The sequence below is a fragment of the Nerophis lumbriciformis genome, linkage group LG17 (genome assembly GCF_033978685.3).
Source record: "Nerophis lumbriciformis linkage group LG17, RoL_Nlum_v2.1, whole genome shotgun sequence".
NCBI lineage: Eukaryota > Metazoa > Chordata > Actinopteri > Syngnathiformes > Syngnathidae > Nerophis > Nerophis lumbriciformis.
Genome location: NC_084564.2, coordinates 45,473,805 through 45,498,089, shown reverse-complemented (window position 1 = coordinate 45,498,089; position 24,285 = coordinate 45,473,805). Strand labels below are relative to the sequence as shown.

The 24,285-nt window shown below is 40.9% G+C and overlaps 1 protein-coding gene across 7 annotated transcripts in view; it reads right to left on the bottom strand.

Moving 5' to 3' along the window:
- The window catches only part of myo18ab (myosin XVIIIA b), a 227,897-nt gene that overhangs the window by 189,091 nt on the left and 14,521 nt on the right, over window positions 1-24,285 (bottom strand). For 6 of the 7 annotated variants that reach the window (XM_061973197.1, XM_061973193.1, XM_061973198.1 and 3 more), the window contains exons 3-7: window positions 16,313-16,378; window positions 14,720-14,807; window positions 11,191-11,297; window positions 8,264-8,440; window positions 5,075-5,285 (exon numbers count right to left, since the gene is read on the bottom strand). In XM_061973197.1, the coding sequence (XP_061829181.1) occupies window positions 5,075-5,285; window positions 8,264-8,440; window positions 11,191-11,297; window positions 14,720-14,807; window positions 16,313-16,378 (649 nt within the window). The remainder of the gene's footprint in view (window positions 1-5,074; window positions 5,286-8,263; window positions 8,441-11,190; window positions 11,298-14,719; window positions 14,808-16,312; window positions 16,379-24,285) is intronic. The other variant, XM_061973195.1, reaches the window with a different exon arrangement.

Genomic DNA, 24,285 nt, shown 5'->3' with positions numbered 1-24,285 from the left:
ACTGTGTGGAACAATTTCCCTTGAGGATCAATAAAGTTTGTCTAAGTCTAATTGTAATGGAATCCTATTTTTACAGAGTGACAAATGATAAGACATGCAGCAGAGAAGTGTGTAGCACAGACTGTGACAAGTGCACCATCAACATCATTATTATACTTCTTATTTTTCACTACTCCCAGGATTTGGCAGCCTTTTTTGTGAATGTTGCAGCCTATAACATTGGATTTCATGACATCTTTTTCACCAAGTAGTGAGGTCTTAACTTTTCGAAAACAAATTTGTTGTCAATGTTTTAAATGTTCTTTGTAACCTGAACCCCAAAATACGGTAAGTCTTATTTGCAAATTAAAGAGAAGAGTTATGGTTGCTCTAAAAATGCGAGGAAAGCTCAGCTGCCCTAAAATGTCAATAAAAAGAAATAAAAAGAAAGTGGTCAAATATGTACTTTTGTGTTTGCATTGCATTGACTAAATATGAGCAAGAATGCCTTCAACTTTTGTTCATAATTAGCTAATTTGGCGACAACTGTCACAACTTTCACTACACTACTTTCTTGTAGTGTCACAGCCCACTACACTTTGTTGAAGGTGGCCTTCCATTCACTTCAATACAGTGGCTTGTTCCACTGCATTGGATACATACCCAGGCGTATGTCTTTGGAGGTGGGAGGGGCCTATCCCCAGGTGTATGTCTTTGGAGGTGGGAGGGGCCTATCCCCAGGCGTATGTCTTTGGGGGTGTGAGGGGCCTATCCCCAGGTGTATGTCTTTGGAGGTGGGAGGGGCCTATCCCCAGGTGCAGGTTTTGGGGGTGGGAGGGGCCTATCCCCAGGTGCATGTCTTTGGAGGTGGGAGGGGCCTATCCCGAGGTGCAGGTTTTGGGGGTGGGAGGGGCCTATCCCCAGGTGCATGTCTTTGGAGGTGGGAGGGGCCTATCCCCAGGTGCAGGTTTTGGGGGTGGGAGGGGCCTATCCCCAGGTGCATGTCTTTGGCGGTGGGAGGGGCCTATTCCCAGGTGCATGTCTTTGGAGGTGGGAGGAACCCGGAGTACCCAGAGAGAACCCACACAGTCAGAGGGAGAAAATGCAAACTTCACACAGAAAAACCTTAAACTTGGGAATGGAACCCAGGACCTTCTCACTGCGAGGCACGAGTGCCAACCACTGCACTGAATACTGAACCCACGTGGGTTTCCAATTTTCAACTGATATTAACAATTTTCTCCAAAAATAAATGATTTTATTGAGCCCAGAACATATATGTTTGTAATATTTCCTACATCAACCATGTTATAAATTCATATTAGGCAATACAGTTGAGGGAATATAATACACCCTTGCAAACAAAATAGTGGTCACTACCCAAACATGTGCAGTCACAACCCAAACATGTGCAGTCACTACCCAAACATGTGCAGTCACAACCCAAACATGTGCAGTCACTACCCAAACATGTGCAGTCACTACCCAAACATGTGCAGTCACTACCCAAACATGTGCAGTCACAACTCAAACATGTGCAGTCACTACCCAAACATGTGCAGTCACTACCCAAACATGTGCAGTCACTATCCAAACATGTGCAGTCACTACCCAAACATGTGCAGTCACTACCCAAACATGTGCAGTCACTACCCAAACATGTGCAGTCACAACTCAAACATGTGCAGTCACTACCCAAACATGTGCAGTCACTACCCAAACATGTGCAGTCACTACCCAAACATGTGCAGTCACTACCCAAACATGTGCAGTCACTACCCAAACATGTGCAGTCACAACTCAAACATGTGCAGTCACTACCCAAACATGTGCAGTCACTACCCAAACATGTGCAGTCACTACCCAAACATGTGCAGTCACTACCCAAACATGTGCAGTCACTACCCAAACATGTGCAGTCACTACCCAAACATGTGCAGTCACTATCCAAACATGTGCAGTCACTACCCAAACATGTGCAGTCACTACCCAAACATGTGCAGTCACTACCCAAACATGTGCAGTCACTATCCAAACATGTGCAGTCACTACCCAAACATGTGCAGTCACTACCCAAACATGTGCAGTCACTACCCAAACATGTGCAGTCACTACCCAAACATGTGCAGTCACTACCCAAACATGTGCAGTCACAACTCAAACATGTGCAGTCACTACCCAAACATGTGCAGTCACTACCCAAACATGTGCAGTCACTACCCAAACATGTGCAGTCACTACCCAAACATGTGCAGTCACTACCCAAACATGTGCAGTCACAACTCAAACATGTGCAGTCACTACCCAAACATGTGCAGTCACTACCCAAACATGTGCAGTCACTACCCAAACATGTGCAGTCACTACCCAAACATGTGCAGTCACTACCCAAACATGTGCAGTCACTACCCAAACATGTGCAGTCACTATCCAAACATGTGCAGTCACTACCCAAACATGTGCAGTCACTACCCAAACATGTGCAGTCACTACCCAAACATGTGCAGTCACTATCCAAACATGTGCAGTCACTACCCAAACATGTGCAGTCACTACCCAAACATGTGCAGTCACTACCCAAACATGTGCAGTCACTACCCAAACATGTGCAGTCACAACTCAAACATGTGCAGTCACTACCCAAACATGTGCAGTCACTACCCAAACATGTGCAGTCACTACCCAAACATGTGCAGTCACAACTCAAACATGTGCAGTCACTACCCAAACATGTGCAGTCACTACCCAAACATGTGCAGTCACTACCCAAACATGTGCAGTCACTACCCAAACATGTGCAGTCACAACCCAAACATGTGCAGTCACTACCCAAACATGTGCAGTACTACCCAACAGAGGTGGGTAGTAACGCGCTACATTTACTCCGTTACATCTACTTGAGTAACTTTTGGGATAAATTGTACTTCTAAGAGTAGTTTTAATGCAACATACTTTTACTTTTACTTGAGTATATTTATAGAGATGAAACGCTACTTTTACTCCGCTACTTTTACTCCGCTACTTTTACTCCGCTACTTTTACTCCGCTACTTTTACTCCGCTACTTTTATTTACATTCAGCTCGCTACTCGCTACTGATTTTTATCCATCTGTTAATGCACGTTTTGTTTGTTTTGGTTTGTCAGACAGACCTTCAAAGTAGGATCTATCGCATGCCTGCGTTTCACCAATCAAATGCACTCACTGGTGACGTTTGACTCCGTTTCACCAATCAAATACAGTCACTGGTGACGTTTGACTCCGTTTCACCAATCAAATACAGTCACTGGTGACGTTTCACTCCGTTTCACCAATCAAATGCAGTCACTGGTGATGTTTGACTCCGTTTCACCAATCAAATACAGTCACTGGTGACGTTTGACTCCGTTTCACCAATCAAATACAGTCACTGGTGACGTTTCACTCCGTTTCACCAATCAAATGCAGTCACTGGTGATGTTTGACTCCGTTTCACCAATCAAATACAGTCACTGGTGACGTTTCACCAATCAAACAGAGCCAGGCGGTCACATGATTAACAAGCTTAAGCTTACATGAACTCAACGTCAAATTTGAGGAAGCACATGGCGGTAAGTAACGTTAGTAGATATTTTGGCTGTCACCGTAGGCTGATGTTAGCTTCCCTGCTATGAATCACTGTCAAATGTACATCGTGTGGGGACGTTTATTAACGCACTGCAGCCTCATAGACACACACACACACACACACACACACACACACACACACACACACACACACACACACACACACACACACACACACACACACACACACACACACACACACACACACACACACACACACACACACACACACACACACACACACGCATGCATAGAAACACCAACCAGTGTGTTCTCAGGTGCAGCCCACACCTATCAGTTTATGGTTTGCGTAAAGGCTAACTTGTTATTTTCCTTTGTAATCTCTGCCTACTGAGCCTATAGAGCTGTTAAGTTATTGTGGCTCAATATACCTTAATTTTTTTTATGTTAATGTATTATTATTTAATATATATTATTGTTTTAGTTGCTTAAAGGGGAACATTATCACCAGACCTATGTAAGCGTCAATATATACCTTGATGTTGCAGAAAAAAGACCATATATTTTTTTAACCGATTTCCGAACTCTAAATGGGTGAATTTTGGGGAATTAAACGCCTTTCTAATATTCGCTCTTGGAGCGTGATGGGTAAAATTTTGAAAAAAACTTCGAAAAATATAATAAGCCACTGGGAACTGATTTTTAATGGTTTTAACCCTTCTGAAATTGTGATAATGTTCCCCTTTAAGAGATATTCCTGGCTCTGAATTTGCTCATTGCTATTTTTATGTTTTTGTACATTATTTGTTGCCGTCATCATTAAACAAACAGGTTACTCATCAGTTACTCAGTACTTGAGTAGTTTTTTCACAACATACTTTTTACTTTGACTCAAGTAAATATTTGGGTGACTACTCCTTACATTCACTTGAGTAATAACTCTCTAAAGTAAGAGTACTCTTACTTGAGTACAATTGCTGGCTACTCTACCCACCTCTGCTACCCAAGCACGACTAATGTGAGCACCCACCTGTAACTTTGCCTGAGGCTGAACCAATCAGTGGCAACAATACTGAACAGCTGGCTCTGATTGGTTTGGTCTCATTTTACGCTTAAAAATGCCTAATTTAGGCCAAAAACACAAAGCAATTTTGAGAATTGGCAATGTTTGAAGTGCGACGTGGTGAGGGATGATGGACAGGGTCATGTTATAAAGTTGCTATGGTGATGCATGAATTATAATGACATTTTTCTACTCATGTTTGATTAGCACAGTAATAAGGGACACTTTATGTCTCTTATTAAGTCAACGAGGAAGGGCTCAGGTTAAAACATGGAAGAAAAAGGTGACGATGGTTCTAGATTGAGATGGAATGTGCCTGCAAAGACAATTGTTGTGACGTGAGAGCAATAGAGCTTCTGTGATCTCACTTCATTCTCGCTCTCAGTCAACTGGGAGATACCAAAGTAACCTAACATTTTTAATATCATGGTGGATTAATATTGTGTGTGCTTGTGCTCCAGCTTACCAGAGAAGATTTTGCCGGTGCTGCCAGCAATAGACGCCAAGTACTGGACAAGGTGCTGGCAGTTGGTGGTTTTTCCACTGCCAGACTTTCCCAGTAGCACGATGGATTGATCCTGCCTTGTGGTGAGAAGATTACGGTAGGCTGACTGGGCCACAGAGTAGATATGAGGAGCTGAGTCCTCGCGACGACAGCCTTTAAACATGAGCATCACCTGATAGGGACAAGAAGATGTCAATAGGTTTTGTTGTATAGCTCAGGTTATCTCTCAATTCAGCAGGTTGTTGGTTTAAAGTCTAACCTGCCCCACGGTATCCTTGAGCAAGATATTAACCCCACTGGCTTTTAAACCCTGTGTCATCTTCTAATTACTATATTCCATTAATCATAGTGGGAGAGCACAGTGTAAAAGGTGCTTCAAGTTCCACTAGAAGTGAGAAAAGTGAAGGCCATTTACCATTCAGCATTATTTAGGCCCAACATTTTCAGACAAATAATGGCATTAATAGTAAAAATAAGGGATTAGATTTATATTGCGTTACATTGAGAAGCCATTATTCAGTCACTCTACATTCACATTAGGGCAGCACACTTACTCAAACTGTAATTACCATGGAGATTTTGGCTGCCATGAGGTCGTCAGCGATATTAACATGTCAAATGGAGCACATTACCAACAAGCTTAAACCATGCTAGCGCCCACACCACAGGCCAATCAATGTGTTAGGGCACACAGCTTCATGACCACGCCAAATTGACACATGAACATAAAAGAACTTTTTCCTAGCTGTTGCAACCAATCACTTCATTTCACTCAACGTGAGCTTAAGACTGTTATTAAATGGTGACAGGTGTGGACAGTATTGAAGACAGGCGCATTTGACCCACACAAAAAGTATACAGCGGAGGAAAAAATATAGATTTTGTCTTCATTTTGAAAGCGCCGCACTTGAAATAATTTCAGACATTATCACCTTTTAGAGATCAAATTTAGTTCAACATTCACATTTTGCGCAATAAATAGAACAAGCATGGAATAAAGTGTGCATTCTTCTAACTTTTTTTCTGTAAAATATATCATTACAGAGTTTTTATGTAATCTAGTAACAGCATTGATGATTGAAAACATGTCAGCATTTACCTCTCTTAACTCTGCTAGCTACAAGCTAACATGCTGTTAATAACATTGATTAGGCAATGACCTGGCAGTTATAATTCATGTGTAGTGTTTGCTCAATAAAGAAATCCTTCATTGATCACTTACAGTGGTGGTCAAAAGTCTTGTAAAGAACATCATGTCATGGCTGTCTTGACTTTCCAATCATTTCTACAAGTCTTATGTTTTTGTGATGTAGTGATTGGAGCACATACTTGTTGCTCACAAAAACATTCATGAAGTTTGCTTCTTTTATGAATTTATTATGGCTCTACTGAAAATGTGAACAAATGTGCTGGGTGAAAAGTTTAAGTTTAAGTGCCAATGCTAGTCACACACACTAGGTGTGGTGAAATTATCCACTGCATTTGACCCATCCCCACAGGGGAGCAGTGAGCAGCAGCAGTGGCCGCGCCCGGGAATCATTTGGTGATTTAATCCCCAATTCCAAGCCTTGATGCTGAGTGCCAAGCAGGGAGGTAATGGCTCCCAATTTTATAGTCTTTGGTATGACTCGGCCGGGGTTTGAACTCACAACCTACCCATCTCAGGGCGGACACTCTAACCATATACATACAGCAATGTTAATATTTGCTTACATGTCCCTTGGCAAGTTTACCTGCAATAAGGCACTTTTGGTAGCCATCCACAAGCTTCTGCTTGACCACTTGACCACAGAACTTTCCTCCAGAAGGTCTTATCTTTGTCCATGTGATGGCAGATGAAACAAAAATGGACTGTTTGGCCACAATACCCAGCAATGTTTGGAGGAGAAATGGTGAAGTGAAGTGAATTATATTTATATAGCGCTTTTTCTCAAGTGACTCAAAGCGCTTTACATAGTGAAACCCAATATCTAAGTTACATTTAAAGCAGTGTGGGTGGCACTGGGAGCAGGTGGGTAAAGTGTCTTGCCCAAGGACACAACAGCAGTGACTAGGATGGCAGAAGCGGGGATCAAACCTGCAACCCTCAAGTTCCTGGCACGGCCGCTCTACCAACCGAGCCATACCGCCCCACCAACCGAGCCATACCGCCCCACCAAAGGTGAGGCCTTTAATCCCAGGAACACCATACCTACCGTCAAGCATGGTGGTGGTAGTATTATGCTCTGGGCCTGTTTTGCTGCCAATGGAACTGCTGCTTTAAATGGGACAATGAAAAAGGAGGATTAGCTCCAAATTCTTCAGGACAAGCTAAAATCATCAGCCCGGAGGTTGGGTCTTGGGCGCAGTTGGGTGTTCCAACAGGACAATGACCCCAAACACACCTCAAAAGTGGTAAAGGAATGGCTAAATCAGGCTAGAATGAAGGTTTTAGAATAGCCTTCCCAAAGTCCTGACTTAAAGGTGTGGACAATGCTGAAGAAACAAGTCCATGTCAGAAAAGCAACACATTTAGCTGAACTGCAGCAATTTAGTGGTCAAGTGGTCAAGCAGAAGCTTGTGGATGGCTACCAAAAGCGCCTTATTGCAGGTCAACTTGCCAAGGGACATGTAAGCAAATATTAACATTGCTGTATGTATACTTTTCACCCTCACATTTTCAGTGGAGCCATAATAAATTCATAAAAGAAGCAAACTTCATGAATGTTTTTGTGAGCAACAAGTATGTGCTCCAATCACTACATCACAAAAACATAAGAGTTGTAAAGTCAAGACAGCCATGACATGATGTTCTTTACACGTCTATGTAGACTTTTGACCACCACTGTATATCTCCTCCTTAAAACGTCTCGGCAGAAGTCACAATAATTGTCAAAAAGTGTTTTGTTTAGAATTTAGTTTGGATTTAATTTCATGCAGTGCACAGATTTGCAGTGTCAGCAGAGTGCACCTTCAGACCTTGTAGCAGACTGCTTGATGCACAAAAATCTTGGTAGTTTGATCCACTTTGTTTGAATTTATTTTAGGGGAAAAATGCAAATGAAAGGGTTGAAATCCCGACTCACACTTTTGATTTTTTCCACGTTATATGTTTTACACCACCTTCTATTCTATCTAAATCATTAACAGAAACATGACTGTCAAACTTACCTTCTCTGAATACATGGAGGGTGTACTGAGGGGGTTTATGATCACCATGTTGGATCCAGCATAGGAGTGGATAAGGTTTCCTCCATAGCGCTGCCTCAAGCAGTGGATCACACTGGATTCATTAAGATAGAGCAGAGAAGCCAGATCTTGAGAGCGATCGTACGATGGAGGGTTGGCCTGGGAAGAACAGCTCAGTTAGACAAAGCAATCCTCTTAAGTTCCTCCATGTCTCTTTCTGTAAGTTGAACTACTTTATGTGTGCATTGTTTACCTTTACACAGTGCTGCCTTCCATAACCTTGTTTGTGGTTATAATGAGTAGTTACTAAAAGTTTGTTTAACCATTCTTAATTTAGTTGAGTCTTTATTTGAAGGGACAATGCACAGAGACATTAAACTCAAAGACAGATAGATTATAGCTAAATAGCTCATTTCCATCTGCAGTCCCTGGCTACCTATATCAAAGGGATACAAAAATCATGCAATAAAATTATAACATTAAATTCTTCCTAACTATAGCATGTAATCTCATGAAGAAAAGTCATAAAATGCCCTTTCATGGACACATACTTTATATACAATACAACCACACCTCATTTACATCATCACAAAAATACAATACATGCTTTTGTTCACATCTGTCATCATTTGTAAAAACAACCATGATTTTAACACACAATTTACAACAAAAATGCTCTCATGGATAAATATAATACACATGAAGTTGCCATGTCAATCATAGTGTCCACCTTAGTGACCGTGTGAGCAGCTTTGATTGCTCCAAAGCCACTTTTTAACTTCAATTGTGAATGAAGAGTAATTTGTTAGACTTTTCAAGCGCTAGAACACACAAATCATGGTCTAATGCAGTGTTTTTAACCATTGTTTGGACGCCCCAAAAATCGACTTCTCAGGGTACTCAATGGTAATACCCTCGTCCACCCCTTGTGGCAGAATTGACCATATACAACAAACGAGCTGAAGTCAAAGAAACATTTATGAAGCGGTGACGCTGTGCTTTCAAGCAAAGAGCCAACCTTTTGAAATTGATAACCTACAAACATTGAGATACAGAACCCACTGTCTACCTCGCTTGAATTGAATTTGAAATATAACTTTGAAAACATTAACAGCAACATACCCGATGCCAATCTAGAAAACATGAAGAGATGCATTGAGAACTGTATACAGTCAAACCTGTAACCCAGGTAAAGATCACTCACTTACTTCTTTGCTTCCATACACATGAAATGGATTAGGCTCTAGCATTATTTGGAGTGCATGTGATTACACTGCCAACAGTCATAGAGAGATGTATTAGGCTCTGGCATTATTTGGAGTGCATGTGATTACACTGCCATCAGTCATAGAGAGATGGGATGTATGTCTCTTTGAAGAGCTGTTCCTTTCAAAAAACTGTTTTTTTTGTTGTTGTTTTTTTAAAGCTATTTTTATCTTTTTATGAAGAAAACAATCAGAACAGAATCATTTCAATGTATACCAATATTACTTTATAGGTGGGGATTATTATGAAACATTGACTATATTTTCATTCATGCCATATCACCATACTTTGACTGTGATACCACTATTTTGAATGTTGTACTTTATAAAACAAAATCATTTATCACATTTTGAACATAATGGAAACAACAAGCACATGGGATAATGTTGCATGATGGAAAAGTGTGATTCATCAGTCCAGAGAAGGCGTCTCCACTGCTCTAGAGTCCAGTGGTGACGTGCTTTAAACCACTGCATCCCACACTTTGCATTGGACTTGGTGATGTATGGCTTAGATGCAGCTGCTCGGCCATGGAAACCCATTCCATGAAGCTCTCTGCGTACTGTACGTGGGCTAATTGGAAGGTCACATGAAGTTTGGAGCTCTGTAGCAACTGACTGTGCAGAAAGTCTTTGCACTACGCTGACCTCTCTGTCAGTTTACGTGGCCTACCACTTGGTGGCTGAGTTGCTGTTGTTCCCAAACTCTTCACTTTTCTTATAATAAAGTTGACTTTGGAATATTTAGGAGTGAGACTGGATTTGTTGCACAGGTGGCATCCTATGACGCTGGAAATCACTGAGAGCGGCCCATTCTTTCACAAATGTTTGTAGAAACAGTCTCCATGCCTAAGTGCTTGATTTGATACACCGGGCCAAGTGATTAGGACACCTGATTCTCATCATTTGGATGGCTGGCCAAATACTTTTGGAAATATAGTGTATTTTGCTGTATTAGAATGGAATTATTGACGTACTTCTTGCCACCTTATGTTGTATATTTTTACATGAGATTTTCAGTTCATTTGATCATCTAATATGACAGCATGTATTTATTATAGCATGTCATGATGAGAATATGACTGAGGAAGTGAGATGGCAGCACATAAAGAGAAAGACAATGGACATGATGATGTATGAAAGACTATGGTGTTTGTTTCTTAACAGAGGGACAATCATGATATTGTGTTGATAGAATGAAATGTGACAGCAGGTAATTAAGTCAAGATGTGTGAATATGTTTGCGTGTGCCGTTACAAATAACAATTGAAAGTCAATCTATTCACCATCATGCATCATTGCAGCCCATTTTCATTTAAGCGGCCGCCATACTGCTAAAAATGGTTCTCGCCGCATTAGACTTAGACTTCCTTTTATTGTCATTCAAATTTGAACTTTGCAGTACAGATAAGAACGAAATGTCTTTGCTCATGGTAGTGCAAGATAAAAGAGCAATAAGGTGCAGATATAAATAAATAGATTACTGTTCAGATTGCACTTTTGCATTTAACAGATTACTGTTCAAATTGCACTTTTGCATTTAACAGATGGCTGTTATATGAAAGGTTAATAAGACTACTTTTCTTCTGTGACTGTATGAAGACCTTGATGGGTATGCATTCGTATGTGTGTGAACACACTCACCTTTTCAATATCGTCCTCATCCACAACAAGTATTGTGTCATTACTTTCCAGTTTGATTGTCACTTTTCCTTCTGGGAGGGAACCAGGCTCTGTCTTCAACACCGTAGCTGGGAAGAAGGAAAAAGAGGAAAGAGTCATTAGGAAACCCTTAAATCTGCTTTTTGCAGTTTAAAAGGTAACACTATTGAATGACATTTTTGTGTTATTTTTCATTGAAACACTGAAGATGTCAAGCATCATTACGACACATGGAGGAGAAAGGCATATTGCCAAAATGGATGATGAGGTTTCCCCCCTATCGTCCCTCAACATCAGGCACGTGCACACATAGGGCCCTATGGGTGCTTGAGCCCCTGCCCTTTTTTGCCTCGTCTTAAAAAGTGCCCTCTGCCTGTGTGTGTGTGTGGTTTTTTTTTTGTTTTTTTTTCTTTAAATAACATTAATAAATTCCTGTCAGGGATGTAAAAAAACAGCGGTACAAAAACTCCACGTTTTCTTGTAATACCGGGTTGTTTGAGCCTGCCGCTTCCACCAGAGAGGGAGAGAGAGGGCGAGTGAGTGAGTAAGTGAGAGGAGAGAGAGCCAACTGCGCCCCTGAGGAGACGTGAGAGTGGAGCAACTTGAACCTGTGAGTTATGGTCTAGTCGCCGTCCACTTATTCAGCATCTAATATGGGTCATATTTCAGAAAAACGCTGTATTATTCTATTATTCAATGTGTCAGCTTCTGTTTTTGCCGTACGTCGGAGCACGGCGCATCAATTCCGCACAGAGCAGAGCAGATCGTGCAGGACAGGAAGTAGTGTACAAAATACAAAATAAAATACCAGGTTAATTTTCAAAATAAAATGCACTGTGTTTACGGCGGATCACATTTCTCTCACAGTAGAGGTTTAGATATAAAGTTTATTGTGACTTTGCTATTACTGTGTGGGTTAACAAAATAATAATAATAATAATAATAATGATAATAATAATAATAAGAAGAAGAATAATGATAATAATAATATTAATAATGATTATTATTATTATTAATAATAATTATAATTTCAGCATTCTAGGGATATAAGATGTAGGTTATCTGTTAGGAATATTACCATCTGTATTTAAACTTGATTCATGTTGATTATGCCTGCAGCACAATGCCAAAAAAAGAAAGGATACAGAAAAGGAAGGAGAAGGAGCGCCAGGAAGCAGCTAAGGGTAGCAAACCTCTTAATGCATGGCTAAAACCAAGTACTAGCATCATGGAAGCCCTGAATTTACATTGAGGAGCATATTTGGGTATGGGTGGCCTCCATCCTACAGCCCTCTACTGGCCCCTGGTCCATATTTTTGGCCCTGTATTGCGTTTCAGTTGTTTAGTCTGAGCATTAAGTGAGAAAGACCATAAGTTACAACTTAATGGTGTTTTCATCAAGTTAAGGGAAGAAGGACAGATTTTCTCATTGAAGTTTTTTTCCATTTGAGTATTTATTTTTGTATTTTTTTTTCAAAGTTCATGTTGCACTGTTCAATGTTCAATATTAAAGTGCTTATCTTTAACAAAAAATAGCCTAATAATAAACCAGTGTTTTGTTGCTTTTCATGTCTTCCAAGCCTATGATAATGTAAATTAACTCATTATGACAATAATTTGTTGAGACAAAAGAAATGGCAATCACTTTTACCTACAAAGGACACACAGCTAAGTAGTTAGCTTCCTATTAGCAAATTTAATTTTACATTAATTTCCATATTGTGTAAAGGACCAAAAAAAAATGTCCTGCCCTTTTCTGACTTTGAGCCCCTGCCCCTCTATAATCATGTGCACGTCCCTGCTCAACATGACCAGGGGTCAGCAAGCCTTTGGAAGCTGAGGGCCACCAGTTTGATATGTACACATTATTACTTTATTTGGGAAGCAGCTAAATCAAATATTAAATGGCAACTTCAGGGACATGTGGAATTATAGTGGCGGTTTCAATAACTATGAGCTTTGGCAAGAATCATGAATGCAACATCAAGTTGAAGTTGTCATCAAGAAGTACAGTAGTTGTGGGATTTTTACAAAGCCATAAAAGGCGCCTTGGCAAAGTCTGCCTCATTTGTAATGAGTCCGCCTCTGTTCCAGACTTTTTGTTTTTTTCCAAAGATGACGCTGCTGTAGTGGCTGCTGGTGGCAGGAGCTCTGTGCTCTTGTGTCGTCCTTTTGTGTTTCCCTCTTCTTTTCATGTGGGGTTTTTTTGCCTTTTGGTCGGGGACCCTTTGGGACTGTGCGACAAGGAGTGGCACTTTCGTCACTTCTGCGGTGCTTTTTTGTGGACTTCTGGTGAGCAGGTATCGGACACCTCGGACGTATCCTCGCTCATCCATGCAGACTGGACACTGGCTGAGAGTTGGTGGGCGGTCGAGGGTGGAGTCGGCTCTCTTGGTTGCTTTGTTGGGTCTGCTCCTGTCGCTGGCCATGCTCCCTCCACCCCAGCAGACGATGGCGTGGAACACCTCAGAGGCCACCACAGTATACATGTTTTTTTTTGTACTTTTGTAGCTGTATGTAGAAATATCTGGTTGCATCAGCTCTGCTCTTTTAATGTCTTTCATGTCCTTTGTTTTCTTTCATGTTTGATGTATCCCTCTTACACACATGTTTATGTGTGCTATGGCTATGAGTTTTTTTCCCCTTGGCCTCAGTCTGGACCCCCTCTCCAGGGGAACAGGCTTAGACTGAATATTTTTTTTCCTCAACCGCCCCAGCATTTACCCGTTTCTCACCTTTTTTGTAAAGGGGCGCCGGAAGTTGGCCAACCCATCAGCGATCCTGTTCTGTCTCCCTGTAATGTTTGATCCTGTTCTGTCTCCCTGTAATGTTTGATCCTGTTCTGTCTCCCTGTAATGTTTGATCCTGTTCTGTCTCCCTGTAATGTTTGTCTGCTCTTGAATGGGATTGTTCTGAAAATCTTAATTTCCCCTCGGGGATTAATAAAGTATTTCTGATTCTGATTCTTACGCGCTTTCTTCACCTGGTGTCCAGAAATTAGATGGGAGAATATGAAGGAGAAAGGTGTGTAACTTGAAGGATGTAGACAAACAGGAGCATAGGGCCCTTAGTGAATAGCTGTATTAAATGCATTGTATGACTGAGCTATGCTAGCTGCTTGAGTGTACAGTATGTGTGCACTTGCGGTCAGTGGTCTTCTGGAACCACCCGTCCTCCCCAAAATGTGCCTGCATGCCAAAAACTATAAACCTGAGGAAATACTGCCATTCAAACTGAAATACAGCTTTGCACTCGTATGAACATGAGCAAACCGCTCTGTGAATTTAAAATCCCAGTTGTTGCATCTTGGTCCCATTACAAAATCCCAGAATATTTCATGTTCTAGGGTTCATATAGATACATATCCTTAAGATGACATATTAACATTGGACTTCAAAATAAAATAAAAATGTCCATAGTTTTACTCCATAAGAAAAGTTGGTTTTGCTACAGTAAGTGTGTATTATTTGCACGTACCATAGGTACCGGTACTATTTCTAAATGATCTTACCCAGGGAGAAGCCCTCCTTGTGGACCAGCCAAACTTTCTCTGAACCATACCAAGCCTGCTCAGTTGCTATCTGCTCTTCTGTCTTTACCTAAATGGCAAGAAGACAAAGGCAAAGGCATCATTTGTGTACAAGCCAAGTCAAATATTTCCATGCTAAAGGTGGATCATGCAATGGTGGTGTACTCAAAGTTTCATTTGTGCAGTACATGCTCCCTCCGAGTGATGTGAGGGATTAATAAAGTAATATTACATTTGACATTACATTGGTACCTCGGTTTTTGAACACCCCACTTTTTGTATGATTAAGCTAAGGACGAACAAAAGCTGCGTATGCCGTCTCGATTATTGTACTGCAAAACATTGCGTGTAACAAAGTAGTCCCTTTTCCTTCTGTGGAAGTGAGTGCTTAAATGAAGAATCCTACGCATCACCACTTGGTCTCTGTGAAACATGGATAATAGATCCTTCAGAGTTGGAACAGATTCTGGTCAGATAACCTTTTAATTCTCCTTAATATGTTTTAATTGTTCATAGAATACACACAACTCAATGTCTGTCTTTTCTTTGTGTCAAAGCAGGATCAATCAAGGTCTCTGGCTGTCCAAGTGATTTGGAGGGATTAGGCGGTCAGGCACACTGCAGAACTCTGAATGTTGAGCAAACAGGCTTCAGGCAGTCTTTATGCTTTTTGCATCGAGTGTGACTGCAAAATAACCCACCGCTCGGCCAAAAAAGTTGTCTGTGCCAGCACATTGATACAAAAAGATGCATCTGTGTGGCTTTCCCTCCCTTTACCAACAAGAAGTAAAGGTCAACTTGATGTTAAACTTTTATTAAAGCCAGGGGTGTCAAACTCATTCTGTATCGCAGACCACATCACTGTTGTGGCTGCTTGGAACTGTGACTATCTATGAAAATAAATGTATTATTGTCTCATTATATCATTACTGAACACAATTGATTATTTTACGTGATTGATAACTTTCTTTAAAATCATAAATCAAGGTGAGACACAGATATTTATTTTTTAAAGACAAAACATATTTGGAATATCTTGTTGCATGATCAGATAAAGTTCAGAAGATATGCAATTGCATGAAGTACATTTTTCAATAAAGATGAAGTACTTTATTGATGTATTGATTGAATAGTTCCAGGTTTTTGTTGGTCACATAAAATGGAGTGGGGGAGTCACATCTGGCACCTGTACCTGGAGTTTGTCATTTAACCAATTAATTTGTTATCTATATGTATTTTTCATTCAAAACAATAACTATCCTCTGAAAATAAGTATTTTGTGTAAATCTTCGTGGGTTTCTGGAACGTTATAATTGGATTGACATGTTTTGACAAAAAAATCTTAAATTTTCTTACAATTCGGCCTTTGCCAGACCTTTTGGAAGGTATTGTTAACAGAAACTAAGGTACCACTGTACTATTGACTAAAATGATCAATGCGTTGATGGAAAAAGTGAATAGGACACGCTACTGTACATTGAGCAAGTCAAAAGAGATAGCACAATAGAACATAAGACTGTGAATAGTGATGGAACAGGTTGGGTGACTTTCACTCAGACAAAGCACAGCTCAGACCTGGGACTGTTTAGCAGCAGCATGAGATGCCGGAAGCAGAGCCAAAGATTCCTCTTCCACAGATCCCTTTGCCGGCAAAAAGAGGTTTAAAGTCATGTATGAACAAAGAAAATAAAGTATACTTAAAAATTGACATTTTTACTTCGAGGGATACAGTATATATATATATATATATATATATATATATATATATATATATATATATATATATATATATTAAGAATAAATTGACAAATTGCATCATTTGTTTCACCTTCATTTCACGCTGACGGACTTTTGACCACCACTGTATATATGTTTGTGTATGTATATATATATATATATATATATATATATATATATATATATATATACATACATATATATACATACACAAACATATATACAGTGGTGGTCAACAGTTTACATAAGCTTGTAAAGATCATCATGTCATGGCTGTCTTGACTTTACAATCATTTCTACAACTCTTATGTTTTTGTGATGTAGTGATTGGAGCACATACTTGTTGCTCACAAAAAACATTCATGAAGTTTGCTTCTTTTATGAATTTATTATGGCTCTACTGAAAATGTGAGGGTGAAAAGTATACATACAGCAATGTTAATATTTGCTTACATGTCCCTTGGCAAGTTGACCTGCAATAAGGCGCCTTTGGTAGCCATCCACAAGCTTCTGCTTGACCACTTGACCACTAAATTGCTGCAGTTCAGCTAAATGTGTTGCTTTTCTGACATGGACTTGTTTCTTCAGCATTGTCCACACCTTTAAGTCAGGACTTTGGGAAGGCCATTCTAAAACCTTCATTCTAGCCTGATTTAGCCATTCCTTTACCACTTTTGAGGTGTGTTTGGGGTCATTGTCCTGTTGGAACACCCAACTGCGCCCAAGACCCAACCTCCGGGCTGATGATTTTAGCTTGTCCTGAACAATTTGGAGCTAATCCTCCTTTTTCATTGTCCCATTTAAAGCAGCAGTTCCATTGGCAGCAAAACAGGCCCAGAGCATAATACTACCACCACCATGGTTGACGGTAGGAATGGTGTTCCTGGGATTAAAGGCCTCACCTTTTCTCCTTCAAACATATTGCTGGGTATTGTGGCCAAACAGTTAAATTTTGGTTTCATCTGACCACAGAACTTTCCTCTAGAAGGTCTTATCTTTGTCCATGTGATAAGCAGCAAACTTTAGACGAGCCATAAGGTGTGGCTTCTGGAGCAAGGGCTTCTTTCTTGCATGGTAGCCTCTCAGTCCATGACGATGCAAAACAGGCTTGACTGTAGACACTGACACCTGTGTTCCAGCAGCTTCCAATTCATTGCAGACCTGGTTTTTTGGTGGTTCTCGGTTGACTCTTGATCATCCTGACCAATTTTCTCTCAGCAGCAGGTGATAGCTGAGAGCTAGCGTCTTCTTCCTGATCGTGGCAGTGACAAAACTGTGCCATGCACTTTATACTTACAAACAATTGTCTGCACAGTTGCTCTTGGGACCCTAAGCTGCTTTGAAATGGCTCCAAGTGACTTTCCTGACTTGTTCAAGTCAATGATTTGTTTTTTCAGATCTGTGCTGAGTTCCTTTGACTTTCCCATTGTGGCGTTTGTAAGCGAGTCTAATGACTGCATCACATGAGTCCTATTTAAATGAGCTCAGAGAAGTCAACAGGTGTCATCAATCATAATCACTCACATGAAGTTAAGAGGCCATGAAGCTAATTTGATTTGATTGTAACTTTTCTACATCACCAAAACTGATCATGTATGTTGCTGTATGTATACTTTTGACCCAGCACATTTGCTCACATTTTCAGTAGAGCCATAATAAATTCATAAAAGAAGCAAACTTCATGAATGTTTTTTGTGACCAACAAGTATGTGCTCCAATCACTACATCACAAAAAAATAAAGAGTTGTAGAAATAATTGGAAAATCAAGACAGCCATGACATTATGTCCTTCACACGTGTATGGAAACTTTTGACCACCATTGTATATATATATACACATTTGTCAACCAGCTATTGCAAGGAATTTAGGGATTTCACCATCTACGGTCCATAATATCATCAAAAGGTTCAGAGAATCTGGAGAAATCACTGCACGTAAGCGGCAAGGCCCAAAACAAGCATTGAATGCCCATGACGTTCGATCTCTCAGGCGGTACTGCATCAAAAACCGACATCAGTGTGTAAAGGATATCACCACATGGGCTCAGGAACACTTCAAAAAACCACTGTCAGTAACTACTATTTGGAACCTTGATCGCGGGGCACCTGCTGATTGGGCTGGGCATTGCTCTGGTGTATCGTCAAATTCGTAAGACGATGGCAGCCACTCAAGGAGCCCAAAGGCTGTTCGTCGCAATGGAAGGATTGGGCCAGGCTGTGGGAACACAAACTGTGGCGATTTCTGAACTGAATCGCAAGATGGATCACATCATGGAAAAGCTGGTTGAAAGGGAAAAATTGGATATGAGGCCCGGCATGGAATACAACAGACAAGCCATTGTAATGTCTGTTCGCGGAAAAACAAAATCCTAATCTTAGATTTGACTCCCTCGAATGGCCCTGATGTAACAACAGGAGCAGACTGTTCTGAAAACATCCCCCCGAGGACTCCTCAATGATGGGATGCTTTTGACCTCCCTCCCTCCTCAACGACACCTGGTGTCAAACTTTTGCTTGCATGCAGAACTGCTCCAGGCCTATGGACACTACATCAACACACCCAAGACAGTGGGCATATACACACACACCCCCCGACCCCCACCCCACGCCTTCACCTCCGCTTGATTCCCCTTCGGGGTGATGGACGGCTGGCAGCGCTTTATAGCAGCAGTCGACCTCCAGGGTTCCAACTCCCCCCCTGTTGCGAGTTGTCGTGATTATATGCAACATGTTTATGTGTGCATGGCATGGAGGTCTTTTTCCCCACTCCAAACTAGGCCCCCTTAGGAGCCCAGTCTAGATTGTATTTTTTTACTCATCTTCTTCTCCAGCGTTTTACCTTTTTCCCATCTTTTACGGGGCGCCTTGTGGTGACCCATCAGTGTTACTGTTCTGTAACCCTGTACACTGTTTGTCTCATCTTGAACGGGTTTGTGCTGAAAACAGAGTTTCGTTGTACTTGTGCAATGACAATAAAGTCCTATCCTATCCTACAGTTTGTCGCTACATCTGTAAGCGCAAGTTTAAACTTTACTATGCAAAGCCAAAGCCATTTATCAACAACACCCAGAAACGCTTCGCTGAGCCCGAGCTCACCTAAGATGGACTGATGCAAAGTGGAAAAGTGTTCTGTGGTCTGAAAAGTCCACATTTCAAATTGTTTTTGGAAACTGGACGTCGTGTCCTCCGGACCAAAGAGGAAAAGAAACATCCGGACTGTTGTAGGCACAAAGTTGAAAAGGCAGCATGTGTGATGGTATGGGGGTGTATTAGTGCCCAAGGCATGGGTAACTTACACATCTGTGAAGGCACCATTAATGCTGAAAGGTACATACAGGTTTTCGAGCAACATGTTGGCCTGTCCCCAAACAGACCAATATCTCATGCCTAAATGACTACAGACCTGTAGCACTCACCTCCATATCTGCCAAATGCATAGAGAGGCTGATAATGGAACGTATTAAAAAGGCAATACCACCATCCCTTGACCCATATCAGTTCGCGTACCGGGAAAACTGATCTACCGAAGACACCATCGCTATTGTACTCCATAGACTCTTGAAACATCTTGAGCTTAGGAACACTTACGCAAGACTGCTCTTTGTCCATTTCAGCTCAGCATTTAACACAATAAGGCCTAACAGACTCAGGTCTAAGCTTCACAACCTTGGTCTGAACACCTTCTTCTGCAACTGGATTTTGGAGTTTTTAACTAATCGCACACAGTACGTGAAAATAGGTGAGCACATTTGTGCCATGCTCACCACCAACACCGGTGCCCCACAGGGTTGTGTGCTAAGCCCTGTGCTCTTCACACATGACTGGATAGCCTCTTCAACATCCAACCTCACTGTCAAATATGCTGACGGTGTTTGGGCTCATCAGTAACAGCCATGAGACAGCATACAATGCAGAAGTGCAACAGCTGGCTTCAACAACAACTTGGTTATTAACACTAACAAAACTAAAGAACTAATTGTAGACTTCTGCAGGAAAGGGCACCCTCCACTTTTAATTAATAACAATGTCGTAGAAAGGGTCAAACAATTAAATTTTTTCGGGGGGGAACATAACAGAAGATCTATGCTGGGACATTAACACTGCTTCTACAGTCGGAAAAGCCCAACAACGTCTTTTCTTTCTAAGGAAACTAAAATTCGCAAATATCCCGCAGAAATCAATGGTAAACTTTTACAATTGTGCCATCAGCAGTGTCCTAACTTATGTTTTTTTAGTGTGGTTTGCGAGCCGCACTGAAGCGAACAAACAGACCCTCCAGCGAGTGGTTAAAGCAGCGGAGAAAATGACAAGGATACTCCCAGAGATGAGTGCCATGTACACAGCTCGCTGCCTAAAGCCAGTAAGCAACATCCTGAAGGACAGACATCACCCAGCACATGGCCTCTTCAACCTGCTACCCTCCAGAAGGAGGTATAGATGGATTCCAGCAGGACCACCAGAATGTTTCACAGTCTGTGTCCCCAGGCTGTGAGCGGCCTGCCCCTTTAATGTCCCCGACCATCTTATACCTCACTCTTCACCACCTCAATAATTGTGCTCTGGACATTGCATTGCTGCAACATCGATATAACACTCATCAGACATCTAACTGTTCCCACCCCCACCGCCCCCCTCTTATCGCCATCTTCTTGACCATGTTAAATGTAAACTATGGTCAACCTGCACATCGATGCAGTTTCTATGCCACTAGACAAAGCTCAAACAAAACCTCGTTGACATGTATGACTTAAGTGTTATTATGACAATGACAATTAAAGAATTGATGGATTGATATGTTGCTATCCAAGCAATGTCTTTTTCATGGACGCCCCTGCTTATTTCAGCAAGACAATGCCAAGCCACGTGTTACAACAGTGTGGCTTCATAGTAAAAGAGTGCAGGTACTAGACTGGCCTGCCTATAGTCCAGACCTTTCTCCCATTGAAATTGAAGGCATTATGAAGGCTAAAATATGAGAAGGAAGACTGTTGAACAGCTTAAGCTGTACATCAAGCAAGAATGGGAAATAATTCCACTCCAAACCTTTACTGAGTGTTGTTAAAAGGAAAGGCCATGTAACACAGTGGTAAAAATGCCTTTTTTCCAATGGGTTGCTGCCATTAAATTCTAAGTTCATGATTATTTGCAAAAAAAAAGTATGTTTCTCAGTTCGAACATGAAATATCTTGTCTTTGCAGTCTATTCAATTGAATATACGTTGAAAATGATTTATACACACACATGTATATATATGTATATACTGTATATACATAAACACACATATATGTATATATACACATATACATATATCCATCCATCCATCCATTTTCTACCGCTTATTCCCTTTGGGGTCGCGGGGGGCGCTGGAGCCTATCACATATACATATACATATATACACATATAAATATATATACATATATACACATGTATACATATAAATACATATACATATATTCATATAAATATATAAATATACATATACACATATATATATATATATATATATATATATATACTAAAGATGCGCGGATAGGCAATTATTTCATCCGCAAACGCATCAGAAAGTCGTCAACCATCCGCCATCCACCCGATGTAACATTTGATCAGAACCGCACCCGCCCGCCATCCGCCCGCACCCGCCCGTTGTTATATATCTAATATAGACGATGCAAGGCATTAGTGAGGCATACCTGCCAACTACTCCGGTTTTCCCGTAATTCGTACGGTTTTCATCAACCTATTCCGGGTTACGGTTGCAGTGATAAAAAATACGGTTTTTCATTAATCAAAAAAAAAAAAGGGTGAAAACAACGCAAATTGCACCTTGTGCAGACAAGATTTTTCGATCGGACACGGAGGAATTAGCGATGTAAAAGACCACGTTGGGACAAAAAAACACAAGTCTAATGCCGTTGCTAGCGATACAAGTGGAAAACTTTCAACGTTTTTCGTCGCCCAAACAGATTCTTTGGATGTGATAAATGCCGAAGTTTTATTTACGGAGGCAATAATTGAGCATGGACTTCCAATCGCACTGGCTGATCACATGGGACAGTTAAATGTTTGTAATGCAACCTTTAAAAATCATTACGCGGTGATCGCGGTCCCAAAAATAAACTTTTCTTGCATGATAATGTCCAGAAAAACTCGCTTTATATTACTATAGAGTCCTTTTAACGAATGAGTTTGATGGTTTATCACAAACCTTAAATGAAAGAAGTCCTTTGTTCTCCTGCACCATGCATGCACTTTGGCCTTGCTTCGTGTTTGGTGCGCAATCCTGTCGGCTGTATTTCACAGCACGTCTTTGACAACTTGAAGTGGCATAAAACATTTAAAACAAAGGGGTTATAGGAACAATCACTTTCAGTGTTTTATGCCACTTCAAGTTGTCAAAGACGGTATGCTGGTGCCCGACTGCCACAAGTGGAACAAACATTTGAAACAAAGGGGTTATAGGAACAATCACTTTCAGTGTTTTATGCCACTTCAAGTAAACGTATCATAAAGTTACCATATCATTTTTGCAGTATGATCAATCTGATAGAATAAATTTGGATTTTAGCCACAAAAAGGTAATGACACCAATGTTATCTATTGGAATTGTTTAGTACTGTTATACTGTTAAAAGTGTTTATACTATTTATGCTTTCAAGTCCAAGTTGAAGAAATCTTGTTAAATGTTGACAGCATAACTACCAAAATACAGAAGTATGTCCTTAATATTTTTGCAGTGCTATTTCTGTTGAAAAGTTAAAATGATTACATTAGAGATGTGATGTGCCACTTTTCAAGTGTCTGATGGCTTCAATTAATTTTCATTAATTTTTCGTATTTTGAATTCTTTTGAAAGGCTTACAAAAAAACTACATTTGAATTGTAATTCCATGCTATTGACAGGACTATTAATTTTAATGAAGTTAGCTTACCATGTTTACAGTATGATAATTGTGATAGAAATGTGAATTTTAGGCACAGAATATTTTTTACAATTGAACAAGGCAGTAGATTATACAAACTTGGACAGAAAGTTAATAATGACACCAATTTTTTTTTTAATGGAATTGTTTAGTACTGTTTTATCATTTGTTTACTGTAAAAAGTGTTTATACTGTTTATACTCTCAATTAACAAATTGAAGTCTTGTGAAAGGTTGACAGGATAACTGGCATTAACTGTCAAAATAATTTCAAACTATTGAAGTTAGCTTACAGAATAAACATGTCAATCAACCCATATGATTTTTGCTGTAATATTTTTGTTTTGAAAAGTCACTGTGACTGATAGAAAAGTGATGGTTTTAGCAACATTTTAACCTGTCTGAATGCTAATAATCATTTTGCGTCGGGGGGCGAAGCCCTGAACCCTCCACCAGGACTTTGTCCTGGACCTACCGGGGCCTGCGGCCCTTGGACCCTGGCTACTAGGTTTTTCTGATTTCAAAAGTTGGCAGGTATGGTGAGGTTATAAAGCTTTTGCCTGTTAAAGAAAGGAGACTGATCCAATGCAGCACAGAAATTTGCGTGCCACGCTGTCACGACCCAGATGCACACCAGTGCGCAATCATATGGGAGCCGCGCTGAGCGCACCTCCAAGCACGTCTCGCTGCCGGCGACGGCCGGGTATGGGCCCGACGCTCCAGCGCCATCCATTTTCAGGGCTAGTTGATTCGGCAGGTGGGTTGTTACACACTCCTTAGCGGGTTCCGACTTCCATGGCCACCGTCCTGCTGTCTATATCAACCAGGGTGAGCCCCACCCCTTTCGTGAGCGCAATGTTCGCGGAGTGACCCCTGTTACGCGCCCCCGGC